Source organism: Myotis daubentonii, chromosome 5 (genome assembly GCF_963259705.1).
Source record: "Myotis daubentonii chromosome 5, mMyoDau2.1, whole genome shotgun sequence".
In the NCBI taxonomy this organism is placed as follows: domain Eukaryota; kingdom Metazoa; phylum Chordata; class Mammalia; order Chiroptera; family Vespertilionidae; genus Myotis; species Myotis daubentonii.
Window position 1 is genome coordinate 36,900,494 of NC_081844.1, and position 17,568 is coordinate 36,918,061.

The 17,568-nt window shown below is 40.0% G+C and overlaps 1 protein-coding gene across 3 annotated transcripts in view; it reads left to right on the plus strand.

Moving 5' to 3' along the window:
* The window catches only part of MSRA (methionine sulfoxide reductase A), a 397,828-nt gene that overhangs the window by 262,625 nt on the left and 117,635 nt on the right, over window positions 1-17,568 (plus strand). For all 3 annotated transcript variants that reach the window (XM_059697595.1, XM_059697594.1, XM_059697596.1), the window contains one exon: window positions 13,130-13,234. In XM_059697595.1, coding sequence (XP_059553578.1) covers window positions 13,130-13,234 — 105 coding nt within the window. The remainder of the gene's footprint in view (window positions 1-13,129; window positions 13,235-17,568) is intronic.

Below are 17,568 nucleotides of genomic sequence, written 5' to 3' on the forward strand. Positions count from 1 at the left end.
ACAGAGAGAAGGAGAAGAGGAATCTAAGAATTGGAACACTTTATAGTTAACAAAACCTGTGTGTGTGTGTGTGTGTGTGTGTGTGTGTGTTTTGGGGCATTTTTATATGTACCTGGTTTGCAGATGAGGAAACTGAGACTCACAAAAGTTAAGTAATTATCCAAATCAATATTCTGGCAGCACTGTCAGTGCTCATGGCCCATTTGGTTTTATTCCTCTGGGCATGTCTTTGGGCTCCTAAATTAATTACTGGTTGTCACCAAAGACTTGCTAATCAAGGCCAAAATATCCCAATATCAATCAGAATACAGCTGAATTTAGATCTGTAGACATCCATAGGCAGCAGTCATTTAGCGGTTACCCTTAGCACCAAGGCTTACGGGGAGAGAGCATGATGTTACTGAGTCAATGACTAGGTTGGAGCCATGGCCCAAACGACTGTGCTCTGCCACCTACTGTGTAATCTTAATTAGGCAAATAATTTGACCTCATTGAGTCTGGTTTTCTCATCTGTAAAATGGATGTAATAATAGATGGAGGTACTATTAAGACTTCATAGATAATTATTGCATATAAAAGTACTTTGTGATCTATAAAAGTATTACACAAATCTAAAATATTGTTGTCATCATCCCAGACTTATAGAGTACTATTCCACTTAAGGAACAAAAAATCCAGTGCAGGGTTTGGGTTAATATGGAACAAGTTACATTAAGTCTCAAATTGGGACATGCACCCTGTTAATGTGATGTGCTTGGTCTTAGTGTCCTGGTCTGATTAAATTTTGCTGAGTGCCTAATTTCCCTTCATAGGTTAAAATAACTACAGGCAAAGGCATGTAGTTTAGATAAATGCTCCCCATTTTTGTTTTGGACTGCCTGAATGTCTGACAAGTGTGAAATTGTCATGAGAGAGGTCTAGAGGCCAAGGGAGGCTATGGTAGAGTATAGTATTAAGAGTGCTGGGTCATCCTCTCCTCTGAGTCCTCTCAGTGTGTTCCCCCTATATGCTTCCACAGAACTCTGAACACATCCCTCTCCTAGCAGTAATATGGCTTTATCCTGTGTGTTTTCCCTCATGTGTTTCTTTGCCCTCCTGGACTATAAGCTCCTTTTGGCCAGGAACTGTCTTATTGTTGTATTAGCTGCACCCAAAAGCTGTGCCCAGGGCCAATGCTAGCTGCTCAATGAGTCCATGTTGAACGAATCCCTCCGCTGGTGGTTGCCTTCTATTACAAGCCCCATCCAGAAGTGAAAATGAGGCAGGATGTTAAGGAAGCTATTTTGTCAATGTAATTGTATTGCTGTATTAATTGAATTAATTTAGGCCACTGTTTCTCAACCTTTAAAAATTATAGTCACCCTAGGGCAGGGGTGGGCAACCTTTTTGTGAGTGCATGCCCAAACCAGCAAAATCTCTGACTCAAAATTCTTCTGCATGCCAATCCTAATTTTTTGAGAACATGTTACGCCTACTTGATATCTTATAAGGTGTACGTATGTGAAGAACCTTGAAGAAATAATAAAATTCATTCGCGTGACAAAAACACAGTTTATGATGATGAAAAATACATTTATTTTTTAAAGTATACATGTACACTGATAGTCCGACAGAAAACTTTATGACTCTGTTAGATATTATCAGTGGGACTTTTGCTTCTGCATCACTGATGACAGATTTTACATCAGGTTTATATTTCATGACCTTCAGAGATATGCACGAGCTACTACTTTCATCCGTCAGGCTACTCCTATTATGAGACTTAACAAAATTCATCACTGAGAACAAAGATTCACAAGTGTATGTGGATGAAACCAAAATACTGGTCGGCTCTAGGAAGGCAGGGAGAGTTAAGGCAGAGACACAGAAATTGCTCTTCCCCTCTCTCATCAATCCATGTCTATGGTCTTTAAGATAACTTGCTATGTAAAATTATTTATCTAAGATGCACCTACACTGAATTTATCTGAAAAATAAAAAAGTCGATATTAAGAAAAAAATTGTAAATGGAAGATTATAAGAGAGGGAGGGGTTGCCCACCCCTGCCCTAGGGAGTCTTTTTAGCCATTTCTTTCCTAATTGTGTCTCCTGCCCTGATTAAAATTTGATATCACAGATATACTATATGTTAGGTTGTGTATGGTGGCCCTTTGAAGGGCCATATCATTTTAACGTGTAAGATGCTTTTGTCTCCCAAGAGCCAATTCCCCCCTCCCTTGGAAGTGATACAACCCCATTGAGAATGCCAGAATTAGACTATATTTGACTAAATTTATAGAATCAGCTGACATTTTAAGAGTTTCTATTGATATTTACACAGTCAATTTTAAAATTAAGATTAAGCTTTGGTTGCTCATCTTGTTGACATGCTTTCAAGATAAGGCTGTTGGATTAATATATATTTTTTGGACCAAATAAGTGATGCTTTTGGTACCAAATAGGTAGACAAAGCCAAGACTTCCCAGACCACCAACAGTATATCGGATTGAGGCTAAGTTATGCACAAATCTAAATGCTGGTTCATAGTTCCATTCTTCTAAAAAATATTTAAACTAAGCATAAGTTATACTTATTGTTAATTAATTTAGGCAGCTAAATAAGTCAGAGCCATGCTTTCTGGCTGATCCTGCCAAGACATTCCTGTTTGGGGTATCCTATATGATAAAAGTATAGTATGCAAATTGTCCCCTCAACTGTAGTTCTTCTGGGAGTTCAACCAGGGGGCAGGCCGGGGGAAGGGAGGGAGGCCCTGGCCAGTGGTGGTGGCAGGCAGCTGGGGGAAGGGAGGGAGTACCCAGCCAGCAGCAGCAGCTGCTAGGGACCATACCATTGCACGAGCTTCGTGCACTGGGCCTCTAGTTTATAAATAACGTACCATGCAAATTGGGAGAATATGCTGCTACAACTTACACTTAAAAAGCAACTGTAATGTGGTTTATGTGCCAGATGAATAGGCAGTTATTATCCTTGGATGACTTGAAGTAGCTCTTCTGGAACCTCTGTATAAGCAGCCACAGTGTTAGCAAAGATGAGCTCTAATTGGGGTGCCTTTTCTCCTCCATGTCATTAAGCATTTCGGATGGTTTTTGAAGAATATGAAAATACATCTGACTTGGTTTTGAAGACCTCTCGTTATCATGATTCCAGGAGTGCTCTAGCTATCTTTTCACTCTGATTTGGAACACATACACTTTTAGGAAAACCTGTTTTTGGCAGCTTGCCCAAAGAAACCCAATTTTGCTTGGAGAGTATTCCATATAGTTCTGTTTGTATTAACATGGATTCTAAATGGTTGACAGCTTTTCATATAGTGAAGTTCCATTATGACATGGCTTATCACTGGTACTATGTGATGTAGGGAGACTAGTACTGATACAGAGATTGCCAGTAAGTTTCCAAGTGCTTTCCCTTCAGTACCTATTATTTAGTGCTCTCTGCCATACTCTAAGATTGATAGGACAGATGTTCCTATCCCCATTTTACAGATGAGGAACTGTGATAAGAGAAGATAAGTGGCTTGTATGGAAGATTATGCCCTCAGATATAGCTCTTCTGATCCAAAATCAGTGCCCTTTATCTGGCCCATGAAGCTCTATACCTGTAGCCTCCTTGGGAGTCATTGTGGAGTGAGTAGACCCCAAAGGCACAGCCCAGACAAGCAGAAGGTAGATTTGCCTCAGTAAAGGTGCAACGTTCCAGCGGTTAGGGCATCCCGACAATGGCATGGATGCCTTTGTGAAACCGTGTGTGTCCCACCACTCGAGATGTTCATCTGGATGTTGCAATGGTGTAAAACCATGTGGCATTTGGCTAGTTGGTCTTTCGAGTACCTTACAATCCTGAGACTTGATTAAAAAAATCTTGTCTGGCTTCTCTTCCTTGATATAGCTGCATTTATCAAATGCCTAATTTCATGGCTTCCTTTCCCAACTTTGCATTAAAAGCACCCTTAAGGCTTTGTGAGGAGAATATGCCCAGGACTGACCCTAGGTCTTCTGTATCAGAACCCCAGTGTGAGTAAAGTGGGAGATGGGAGCATTTTTTTTAAAGTTTCACTCTAAGGCACACAGTTGGGAACCACGCTTGTGTTGCCCACTAATAACAAGGTACAAGTAGGACTCATTTTTGACTTGGTGGTATAATTTAACAGCATCAAGGATTCCTAGTTTCTTAGTGTGCAGTGCCCTTTTAAATTTAAATCAGGCCGTTTAATAAAGCTGTGTTTGATCTCTCTGCTTCAAGGGTACCGTGATTCTCGACTTGGCAGGTTAGTTTTGCTAATACAGTATCTCATAATTCCTGCCCATCTCATGTTCGCGTGGGAGCTGGTGCTGGTCTAGGAAATAGGCATTGATCAGCCCAGCCACATAGATCCTTTCATACACTTCATGTTCTGAAGAAATCAGCTCAAAGCATGTGCGGGCCTGCCTCTAAAATCAGCAGGTTGGATACAGAAACTAGTAAGCTGCTCACTCCTGGACTAGTTACCTACTAGTTAGCTTTATAGCAGTAAGAAAGCTCTAGGAACATGAGGATTAATGGTTGTCATTTATTGTTTTCTTGAGCAATTTTCTTGATCAAGTCCTCAACTGTGTTGCTATCACCCCTCAGAGAGAATAATCTTGGAAGGATGTGTCTGTATTAAATACACGCCAAAGGATTATAAATTCCCTGCCATGTTTCCCATAGTGTACCAAAAAAAAAAAAAAGAAAGAAAGAAAGAAAGAAAAGAAAAAAATTACAATCACCCAACAGTATTTGTTCTATTTTTTAATCAATAGGAAGCTTTTTAAAGCTTACATTTCTCTTTGGACACTTTAAGTGACTGATGAGACAAAAGAAAAAAGCCAAGATAAAGTGACAGTATAGACACTCCTCAAATTCTATAATGAACTCCACAGGGCATCCAATTTTGATGTATTAGGACTTTTTTTTTATAATGAGTACATTGTTGGAAATCACATTTTCTACCTGCAGGAGCTGGAGATGAAACTGAGCTGACATCTTACCTCTTTGTAGTTAATTAGCAAGAGGAAAGCAGTGTTTTCAATCTCGTATGGGAAAGGGGCAGTATTAGTCATCCCCCACTCTGCCTCTTCTTTCACACTTCTGGCTCCTTTGTGTACTCTTTGATCTGGTTTATCGGTTTGGATGGGCCTTCTTGGCTGAGAAAGTTGAGGGGAGTTGAAGAATAGTTATTATTTAATGAAAAAATAGCTATAGCTCACTTTTACCCACCATCTTGCCTGTAGGATCAATAAAATAGATCAGGTCCAGCAGGGATGGCTCGGTGGTTGAGCGTCATCAACCTGTGAACCAGGAGGTAGAGGTCGATTCCCGGTCAGGGCACATGCCCAGTTTGCAGGCTTGATCCCAGTGTGGGGCTTGCAGGAGGCAGCTGATCAGTAATTCTCTTTCATCACTGATGTGTCTATCTCTCACTCTCTTTTCCTCTCTGAAATCAATAAAAATATATTTAAAAAATAAAATCAGGTATTTTTCTTTTCGAGAGAAGTTCCTTACCTGGACCCAGACTGCAGGCAGTGCCCAGGCTGCAAGTGTTCTTTGTTGTCACTATATTAACAGTTGTTACCATTGGATCCCCAGCACTTAGCACAATGCCTGGAACTTAGTAGGCACTCAGTAAATATTTATTAATTAATGAATAAGTAAAACAGTGTTCACCCACACAGTAAAGTGTTAAAGTTTCGTCAATTGTATCTGATATCTTCCTCTGGGTAGTAACTGTCCATAGTAAGACATGTGGTGAGGTTTGCATAGAATTCAGTGGTTAGGGACAGAAACAGAGCAGAGCGTGTAAGTATGATTCCATTTAGGGGACTGGTCTGCAGGCAGGTGAGCAGGGCTGGGGTCAGCATGGCCACTCATCCAGGTGGAGGGAAGTCAGTGGTTGAAAAATCCAGCACAACGATCCCTCCAATCTGTGTGTATTTATTAATGTCAGATCATGTGCCCAGTCCTACTGAGTAGGCCACCTGCCTGCTCTCTCTTCTCTCCTCACCTGCCTGATGTAGCAAACATTAATCAGGCTAACCTGGAAGAGTTGAAGACAACATTTCCCCCATGGGATGGAGAGCTATGACATAGGGCTTTTAAAAATCGGCTTATTTATCTTGGGGAGCTCTTTAAAAACACCTGGCTGTGTATGGATGATTTGGCTCCTAAAAAGCTCCCAAGGTCTCCAGACTGCCCAATTTTTCTGACCCCAGAACTCTCCCCTATGTCTCTTCTGGGATGTTTTGTCTTGTAAGGAATGACTGCTCATATCTACCCCGTGAGGCCACACAGGGAAATGCCCAGGGAGGATATTCATCCTTTTCATTTGTTTTTTCACGATATTTTTGAACAACAATGTAAAAGCACTTATCATGCTGCTGTGAGTTGTTAACAAGCACGTTTGCACATCACATCTATTATGCTGTTTGCACAAAGTTATGTGAAGAAACAGCTAGAAGTATTTTTAAGATACAGCCTTTTATCTCTGGAAGCACCAGAAAGTATTTGCAGATTGGTTTCAGGAATCAAATTAGCCTGGCACATTGGTAAGTTCCTGGAGGCATGGACACTTCTGTAAGTGGCTTCTGGACCCTTAATCCTTTTGATCATTTGCACTGTGTATTTTTTACACCGGCTCTTGTACTTTGGAGAAATAAAGTAAAGAAACTTAAAGGTGAGTTTGAGGAAGGCTTCTCCACACTTTGTTTATTAATTCAGGTGGATCTTGAATTTTAATGGTAATAGTTTCTTTTAAACAACCAAGCATTTTTCAAAACCTCTCCAAAAGTAATGTCAGTGCTCAGATTATGTCTGAAAGTGTTTGCTAGAGAGTGGAAATCTTTCCTAACCCCTTATTGCTGCCACAAAAGAAGAACCTAATCTTGGAAAAGTCTTGCCAGCCTGGATGTCAGTTACCTCACAACTGTGACTTCTCACCTGGGCCACTGCCTGTGTTCTATTTTCTGTCACTTGGTGACTTTAGGTATCTGAAGCCTGGCTCAGAGTCATACAAGGAGCCCAAGCCTCACCTCCCATTAAATCCTGGTTGGATCATCGCTGGATCCTGTCACTTACTGGCTATGAGACATTGTGTGAAAAAGCTTGTGGAAAGGCCTTAGCTTCCTTATATGTAAAATGGGGAGCACATCTCTCTTGTAAAGTTGTGAGCAATATCTGTATGGCCATATTTATAGCAGCATTATTCACCGTAGCCAAAAGGTGGAAGCTACCCAAGTGTCCTTGGAGAGATGGATGGATGGATAAACTAACTATGGTATATACATACAATGGAATATTATTTAGCCTTAAAAAGAAAGGAAATTCTGATACATGTTTCAACATGGATGAATCTTGAGGACGTTATGCTAAGTGAAATAAGCCAGTCACACACAAAAATACTATATGATTACAATTGTATCAGGTACCAAGGGTAGTTGAATTAAAGAGACAGAAGTAGAATGATGATCGCCTGAGAGGAGGAAGGAAATAGGGAGTACGTTCTGAAGATGGATGGTGGTGAGGGAAGCACAAGTGATTGCACTTAGTTGTACACTTAAATATGGTTAAATGGTAAATTTTATGTTATATATATTTTCCACAATAGAAAAATTTGTTGTAAGCCTGAAAGAATATCAAGTAAGGAAAGTGCTTGCCATTTTATCAGCATTCAGTAAGAAGTAACAGCTTTTACCAGGGTTGGGACATTGTATTCTAATGGTTACATGATATTTCATCCTGTGGCTCTACCATAATTTGCTTCTTTTTGTTTGTTTGTTTGACTTATGGGTTACTTGTAATACTCCACCATTGTAATGATGATGGAGTGAATTTTCTGTGTGTGCATGTCTCTTTTCCACTGTTTGGGGTTATATCTTTGAGATCTATTTCCTGGATCAATTAGGGTGAATTAATCTTAATCTGTGTGGCTTTTCTGCATATGCTAATGGTGTTTCAGAAGGGTGTAGTCACTGCACCAGTCAAGGGAACGTGCAGGTTCTAGAGCTCCTCATCAGCACCAAGGGCACTTGTAAGCAGTTTTACAAAATGTAATAAGCCAAAACAGGTTTGGCTCAGTGGATAGAGCATCGGCCTGCAGACTCAAGGGTCCTGGGTTCGATTCCGGTCAAGGGCATGTACCTGGGTTGCGGGCACATCCCCAGTGGGAGTTGTGCAGGAGGCAGCTAATTGATGTTTCTTTCTCATCGATATTTCTAACTCTCTATCTCTCTCCCTTCCTCTCTGTAAAAAATCAATAAAATATATTTTAAAAAAATTAAAAAACAACAACAAAATGTAATAAGGAAGAGATGGTACCTTAATGTTTCAATATGCATTTATTTCCTTTTACCACAAAAAAATGTGAGCATTTTTTAGTCTTGATTTACGTTTATATCTTTCTATGTATGATTACATCTTTTGCCTACTTCTAGTGTGGTTTCTATGCCTTTCTTATGAATTATATTTGTCATGTTGGTAACATATTGTTGCCATTTTTAATATTCTTAGGGCTTTACTTCTTATGTAGTTAAATCATATCTTTAAACATTTCAAAATACAAAATAGTAATATTTTAAAATAGATCAAAAGTGGTTTTACAATAACATGATTATTATACTTAATGTATCTTCTTCCTATAATTTCCTCATTTTTCTTTTCATATCTGTTAGCATAAAATCTGTCTGGATGCTTAACTGACATGACTATAGCATTTGAATTAAAATTATGTAGACTGACCAATTAATAAAATATTAATAACCCAATATAAAAAATGCATTATAAAAATTAGAAAAATAAAAAATTAAAACAGTTAATAAACATGACTTTTTAACTAATTAAATGTATTAAAAATAAAATGATAGAATATTACATTCTAGCTATAAACTGGCAATGATCAAAAACATTATAATAGTGATTGAGACTGGCCCTCAAATATGCTGCCAGTGGCAGCTTGACATTAGATATCAAGAAACTTAAAAACGTTTATATACATTGATTTAGAAATTCCACAAATATATGGCTTGAGGCAGCCTCAGAAATGTGAAAAGATATTTGTATTTCATAGATAAAAACAGGATTCAGCCTAAATGCCCAATGACAGGGAATGATTGAATAAGTAATAATAGTACAACCCTCTTTGGAGTGTTATATACTAGTAGTCACTATAAATGGTATTTCTTAAAAATTTCAGTGATATGGGGAAATACAACATGCTGGTAAGCGGATAAAGCCTGATGCAGCGATTATACTAAAACAAGTTGTATGTGGCGGTGTGTGTGTGTGTGTGTGTGTGTGTGTGTGTGTGTGTATACATGCGCATATCTAGTACATATACAGAAAGAGATGAATAAAAAATATTGATAGTACTTATAAGGGAGGAGTATAGATGATTTTCATTTTCTTTTTTTTTTAATTAAATCTTTATTGTTCAGATTATTACATTTGTTCCTCTTTTTTCCCCCCATAACTCCCCTCCTCCCAGTTCCCGCCCCACCCTCATCCCTCACTCCCCACCCACTGACCTCTTCCATAGGTGCACGATTTTTGTCCAGTCTCTTTCCGCATCTCCCACACCCCTTTCCCCCCACAAGAATAGTCAGTCCATTCCCTTTCTATGTCCCTGATTCTATTATGATCACCAGATTATTTATTCACTTGGTTCTTAGATTCATTTGTTGATAGATGCATATTTGTTGTTCATAATTTGTATCTTTACCTTTTTCTTCTTCTTCCTCTTCTTAAAGGATACCTTTCAGCATTTCATATAATACTGGTTTGGTGGTGATGAACTCCTTTAGCTTTTCCTTATCTGTGAAGCTCTTTATCTGACCTTCAGTTCTGAATGATAGCTTTGCTGGATAAAGTAATCTTGGTTGTAGGTTCTTGGTATTCATCACTTTGAATATTTCTTGCCATTCCCTTCTGGCCTGCAAAGTTTCTGTTGAGAAATCAGCTGACAGTCATATGGGTATTCCCTTGTAGGTAATTGAGTTTCTTTCTCTTGCTGCTTTTAAGATTCTCTCTTTGTCTTTTGCTCTTGGCATTTTAATTATGATGTGTCTTGGTGTGGTCCTCTTTGGATTCCTTTTGTTTGGGGTTCTCTGCGCTTCCTGGACCTGTAAGTCTATTTCTTTCACCAGGTGGGGGAAGTTTTCTGTCATTATTTCTTCAAATAGGTTTTCAATATCTTGCTCTCTCTCATCTTCTAGCACCCCTATAATTCTGATGTTGGTACGCTTGAAGCTGTCCCAGAGGCTCCTTACACTATCTTCGTATTTTCGGATTCTTTTTTCATTTTGCTTTTCCAGTTGGGTGTGTTTTGCTTCTTCGCGTTTTGAATCTTTGACTTGATTCTTGCACTCCTCTGGTCTGCTGTTGGGTGTCTGTATAATATTCTTTATTTCAGTCAGTGTATGCTTAATTTCTAGTTGGTTCTTTATCACAACATCGAGGGTCTCATTAGATTTCTTGAGGATCTCACTACATTTATCAGCGGCTTCTAGACAATTCTTGAGAGATCTTAAAAGTGTGGTTCTGAACTCAATATCCTCCATTGACAGTTTTGTCCTGTTTCTTTGTCTCCGCATTTTTTATGCTTTCTTGGTGCACCCCCTAGTGGTCTTTGTGCGCAGTCTTGTTGTAGTTAAGCCTTGATTGTTGTCAGCAATACCGGGGGTGATTTGACCTCCAGGCTAACTGGCTATGAGAGTCCACTGTGTCTGCAGTGGGAGAGCTTCTGTGCTGGATGTCTAGGGCAGTGCTAATCTAGCGTTTGCCTGAGGCTATCCGGCAAATGGCTCTGTGCAGGGCTTGGGTGGGGCGGGTCCCCGGGGATCTACAGGGCGGGCGGAGCGAGCAGTTATGGCTGCTCTCAGTTCCGTCCCTAGGGGCTCTGCCTCTCAGAGTCCCAGCAACTGCTGTAAACCTCGGAGAGAAAGCTGCCTTCGAGTTCCGACCGAAGCCAGACAGTCCCGCTTCTCCCGTTTGAGTCTGGGTCCCCAGAGACTCGCCGGGATCTGGAGCTCAGAGTCTGAAACTCCCTCCCGATTGAAAACAACAACCACGCCCTCCACCGCCAGCCCGTTCCGCGCGCGCACTCCACACCTGAGTATTTCACTTCAGCACTGCGCCTCCTCTGAGTCTGGGTATGATATTCTCTTTCCTCCTAGTTGTAGAATTTCCACTCAGCCAGCCTTCCTGTGGTTCTGGATGATGTCTGTTCTGTCCTTTAGTTATATCTCTGAAGTGGTTGTTCGAGGCAGCAATCTCCGGCATTAACCTATGCCGCCATCTTGGTTTCTCTCCTCATTTTCTTTTTTATACTTCTCCACATTTTCTAAGCTTCATACTCTTTGCAAATTATTGTCTCTGTAATCAAACAAATTTAAATATGAAAGAAGATAAAATCTAATGAATAGATTTTTTTCCTTTTCTGGATTCATGTTCACTTTGTTCTCTTTGCTTTGATGTGTTAGACAGAATCCTGGAAAGAAGTCAGAAGGTATTTTTTCAGGTTATGGTCCAGAAATTCGCTAGCTATTTGACAGTGCAAATCTAACTTACACACCTTTTAATGTTTGTATTTGTAAAATGGAAGTTTCACCTTCCCTGCCTACACCATAAGATGGTTGTGAGAATTAAGGTGGGGCTACCAACAAATATGAAAACAGGGCTACAAATTGAGGGGTAAGTTCAAGGGATTCCTGGAACCGGCGAGGTTTGATAGTTTGTTAGGACTCACTGAGAGCTGTTATTCTCATAGTTACAGATTATTTCGGGCAAATCGACCAAAGTAAGAGATGCATAGAGCAGAAACTTGAAGGATCCAGTGCAAAGCCTCTGTGTCCTGTCCCATGCAGTTAGGGTGTTACTCGCCTGTGTATTACTTCCTGGCATCCATGCATGACCATATGCAGAGAGTATGGCCCACCAGGAAACTGGTGAAAGCTTTGGTGTCCAGAGTTCTTATTGGGGCTTCATTACATAGGCATGATAGATAGATTGAATGATTGTCCATAGAATGGAACTCAGTCTGTGTTATCCCCACCCTCCGTCATATACTTGGTCTTTAGCCCTCACCTTAACATTGTTGGGTATAGCCAACCTTATCCTAAGATTTGAGGAGCTGCTCAATCTTAAGATTCCCAATCTCCATCTTAAGGCTGTTGGTGTGAGAGCCCCACCCTAAAGAAGAACACTTCTACCAGTGACATAGATAACCATGACCTAGAGGCCTATGCAAAGGTCAGATAACTCTTTAGGCGAGGCTAAATGTTTTACTACACATGAGAGGATCAAAGAGAGATGGACAACAAAGTTAAATATGGAGATGATGTTTGTATGGACGGTTCTATTATTAACTATGTCCTAACACTGTAAAATAAGGAAGGGCATGAATTCCGTAGGTATAAGTGATACTGCAAATATCCTTTTCACAGATCCACAGAATCTTGGAGACCACCTTTGAGAATGGGCGCAGGTGCTGGAGACAGACATTTGCTACAGTAGTTGTTTACCACATAGACAAAGTGGGCTGAGAAAGCACTTCCTGCCCCACTGGGTATCTGAACCTGACCTTGCCTCAGTGTTAACAGCTCAGCAAATTGTTCCTCTGTTAATGAATTTATCTAACATGAACAAGTTATAGGTCTGCATTTTACAAGTTTCTGTATTTGGCACCATCTCTCTCTGTATTGCAGCTGAGCTTACTGCATACAGCAAGGGATGATGATAAAAATAAATCAACTCATTCCCCTTTGCAGGGTTTCAAATCTCAAGCACTATGTCAGAGGGGATCCATAAGGTTTCAAAAGGGTGAAATTGGAAAAATAAAAACACAAGCTTATTTTCTTGTGAAATTAAAAAAAAAATAGAGCACTGTGGAGAATTCAGCATCATCAGGAAACTTGATAAATGACAACTGCATGCTTTTAGGGGAAAAGAATCAGTGACAGAGACTTAGAACAAAACCTCAGCTGAAGCACAATTATGCTCCCACCCTTCCTTCAGAGAAAAGGATGTTAGCCTTGGTCTAGTGGGGTTTTTTTTTAATAAATAACTTGTAATAAGTTGATGCTGTCAGTGAATTTTGGTTGTACATTCTGTTTCTTTCAAGGAAAAACTGGGCATGCCGAAGTAGTCCGGGTGGTGTACCAGCCAGAGCACATCAGCTTTGAGGAGCTGCTCAAGGTCTTCTGGGAGAATCATGACCCGACCCAAGGTAGATGAGTGAGCCAGTATTTAATTATCTTACTAATTACAGCTGGGATAATTAGTGTTTGAGCTGCATGGAAGAGATGAACCTTGAAATCACACAGGAGCTCAAGAATATGATTGCAGACATTTATTGACGGAGAAGAGGGGGGGCTGGGGAGAAAAAGGGTGAGAGAATAAAGGCGCAGCCACAGTCGGTGCCCCTCCCCCCTTTACAGCTGTCAGGGGTGGGAAAATTCCCACAGAGAAAGACGCCAGACAATAGAGGTTCGTTCACCTTTATTATTGCATTATTCCTCCTTAATGCAGTCTTTTGTCTACGAAATTAAAGTGTCTTTTAGCAGCTCCAAAGTTTTCTGATTTATGGTTCCTTTATTTCCCTGAATGTAGCCTTTCTCATCTTTTGACGTTATCGGGTGTGTGTTTTTTAATGTCTGTGGGTGATAAAAAAAAAGAAAAAAGAAAAAAGAACATAAAGGTAAAATGCAGTATTCAGTAGCTCCACAATGCTTTCGTTATTTAAATATTTCATTTGTCTTCTGTGAAATTTGTTATATGGAGATATTAATATATTTGTGTTATAAACAATGGTGGCCAGAAATTTTATTTGAATGTACACACAAGCAAAAATCCCATGTTGGCAAATATCATTGTAATATTCAATAATAGAGCCATTTCCAGATCTCATCCTAATAGCCTTACGATCACTGCTTTGCCAATGGGATGATCTGATATTATGAGGCTTATGAGCTAAAAAGTCCTATATGATTTTCACAAACCCTGTTCATTTAGCCATCAGTCTATTTAAAAATGCCTCCCTTTAGTGTCAGGTTTTTCTGTAGCGGGTATGCTGTGTTGGCAGTTTCCTGGTGAATGGATGTCTTTTTCCACATGCTCATTGTGCTTTGTGCTGGAACCTTAATGTGATTCAACAGCAGAGGCTGGTGAGTCCTGGTTCTGAGAACCTCCCAGTGTCAGTGTGATTTGCCAAAGGGTGAAGGTCAGAGCTAAGACAAGAGTAACAAATTGATAAATGAACCAGGGTAAGGCAAGCCCAGGATCCAGACATATCCATCAGGGTGGATGAAGGCCTAGGAAGGAGGCCAGGAACCAGTTTTCCATTTTAGTGAAGTGTGGCTAGACATGGGGGGATGAGTCCCTGGTGGGAGAGCAATAATGTAGGGGCCAGGGGTAGGGAGGACTGGTAGGGCAAGAATACTATAATCAGAAGGTTCAGGTGTCACCCCAATGTGGACTACCAGCCTCCTGTCATCAAGTGAGGCAGGCTTGGTTCAATGGAAGCTGTGCCTGATGAGCTCTTAAAGGTGATCACTAGGAGCAGCCATTCAGCCATTTGCCTCTCAAAGCCAAGGGTTAGGGCAGGTTGCTGAGAACTCCAAAATTCTCAATGGAGACGCATACCAGGAGCCAGTAAGCCTGAAGTCATGTAGGAGACTGGCTCCTACAGGTCCCTGAGGTTGGGTATGCACCATTTGGCCATGCCAACCATAATGCTATCATATGAAAGAATCACCTTATGCTTAGCCCTGGTAAAATTTTGAAAAGGGTGAAGTCTGTTATCCACTTTTCTCTCCTTATTTCTCTTAACTTCTCACCAATTTTATCATATTTTTACTAGTACACCTCAGATAATTAGGTCACTAGTACTGGCCCCTGAATCTCATGGGGGAATTCTACTTTAGAAAAGAATCTTAAAAGAACCTCTTGGTCTTCCATCCCACATGTTAAATTTATCTCAACTGTGCCTTAGCCCTTTTTGAAATCTTTTGTTTACTATCTAATTTGTTAGGGATGAAATAACAGAGTACCTAAGACTGGGGTGGCTTAACCAACAGAAACTTGTTTTCTCACAGTTCTGAAGGCTGGAAGTCAGAGATGAAGGTGTTGGCAGGGTTGGTTTTACCCTGATTGTCATTTCTCTTTGTCTTCACCCAATCTTCTCTGTGTGCATCTGTGTCCTAATCTCCTCTTATTATAACATCATCACTCAGATTTAATTAGGGCCCACCCAAATGACCTCATTTAATCTTTTTGTTTAATGGTGTGGGGTTTTTTTTTATTATTGATTTCAGAGAGGAAGGGAGAGGGAGAGAGAGAGAGATAGAAACACCAATGATGAGAGAGAATCATTGATTGGCTGCCTCCTGCATGCCCCACACTGGGGATTGAGCCCAAAACTTGGGCATGTGCCCTGACTGGGAAGCAAACCTTAACCCCTGGTTCTTAGGTCAATACTCAACCACTGAGCCACTCAGCTGGGCTGGCCTCATTTAGTCTTAATCTTTAATGACTATCTCCAAATATGGTCATGTTTTGAGGCACTAGAGGTTAGGGTTTAAAATTATGATTCGTGGGTACTAGGGAAATACGATATAGCTCATAACACTAATAGTGTTAGTTTCTGTACTATTTTGGTTTGTGTACTATTCTTCTTGGGCTATTTCTATTCTAACTGGGGTGCATAGACTGGAAAAGACTTTAGAGGTCATCTTGTTAAACTTCAGCTTTAGTTCTACAAGCCAAAAGATGAAATTGTGGTTTAAGGACCATGGGATTTGATTATTCAGTGACATTTTTACACGGATATTTGGACAAATTGCACAGCTGGGAGGAGAGTTTCTCTGCCCTTTCATACATTTTTTCTTGCTTAGAATAGTGCGTGATGCAATATACACATCACTCATAGTAAATCACAAGATATCTGATCTTCCCAGGTTATTATTAGAATTACCTTTTTGGATACTTTAGTGTAATGGGCCATGGTAACAATCGTTCTCTGCCTTGCAAGGTTTCCCATGAACCTTCTGGAAAAAAAGGCCAAATGAGTGATCACATGACCCAGGTCTGGCCAATCACAGTATCTTTTCCTGTTGTCAACAGTGTTTGACCCAAAGAACAGTCATGTGACCCAAGCAGGACCAATTAGAGTCCTTCCCCAGCACCCTTGATGAGAGAAACTAGTGTTCTCACTATATTGGGGTGCCAAGGTGATGGTGCACTGAGCATGGAAAGAGTCTGTTCACAGGATAAGCAAGGGAGGAAGATGAGAAGACACTGAGAAGTGAGAATTGGAAAGAGAGAACCTTCAGGAGACTTGGGGCTCTGAGAATTCATGCTCCTACCGTTCTTCCTTCAATTCTGAGAGTTCTTGTAGCATTCCAAGCAGTGAGGACTAATACGTATCCTCCTCTTTCCTCTTTTTTACTAAAGCTAGTTTGTTGGGTTTCTACTACTTGCAATAATAAAAATCCTGAATAATTTCCCTATTCAGCTTAATCATTGTGCTCATTATCTTCAGTAACTATTAGCTAACCATGTTCATTTGGCTCTATAAATCTGAGGTCTAAAGCCATTTTGTTAATAGTTTTACCATTGACTCAGACATGGACTAAAGGACACAATAATTGTTTCTTCAAGACTGATTGGTGGTTTGATTAAAGGGTTCCTTGGTAATTCAGAATTCAGAATTGGGTTTGAGATTTGCAATCTTTGACCTAAGACCATATCATATCCATATCCTCTCTCAATATTTCTGAATTACTATGAAAGATATTAATTAACAAATTTTATCTTGTTTCTACTCTGTTAGCTAGGTATTGTGCAAGGTGGTGCTAAATCACTAAGTGGTCTGGAATAAGTAGAAGTATGGTTAATGCATAGAGAAAATGTATTCCTAAAGGAATAAAATGGTTTAATCTCAATGTACTGGAATCAAATGAGCATTTAGATAAATGTCTATAAGACCATAGACCAGCGGTTCTCAACCTGTAGGTTGTGACCACTTTGGGGGTCGAACGACCCTTTCACAGGGGTCGCCTAAGACCATCGGAAAACACATATACTTACATATTGTTTTTGTGATTAATCACTATGCTTTAATTATGTTCAATTTGTAACAATGAAAATGCATCCTGCATATCAGATATTTACATTATGATTCATAATAGTAGCAAAATTACAGTTATGAAGTAGCAACGAAAATAATTTTATGGTTGGGGGTCACCACAACACGAGGAACTGTATTAAAGGGTCGTGGCATTAGGAAGGTTGAGAACCACTGCCATAGACCAAAATATTAACCTGAAATAATTAAAACAAACATATGTTAAAACTGGAACACTAAAAGCAAAGAAACATAAGTTCAGAATAATCCTGGTATCAATGGATTAACTATTTCCAGGGAGCCCTGACATCCTAAGACATACCTTCACCTGTAATTTTTCTGAGGTAAGAATTTGAAGCTCACTTCCTGAATGATGGGCATATATATGGACATGTAGCAGGAGATAGCTGGGCTGCACATGAACTTGATCCTTTGAC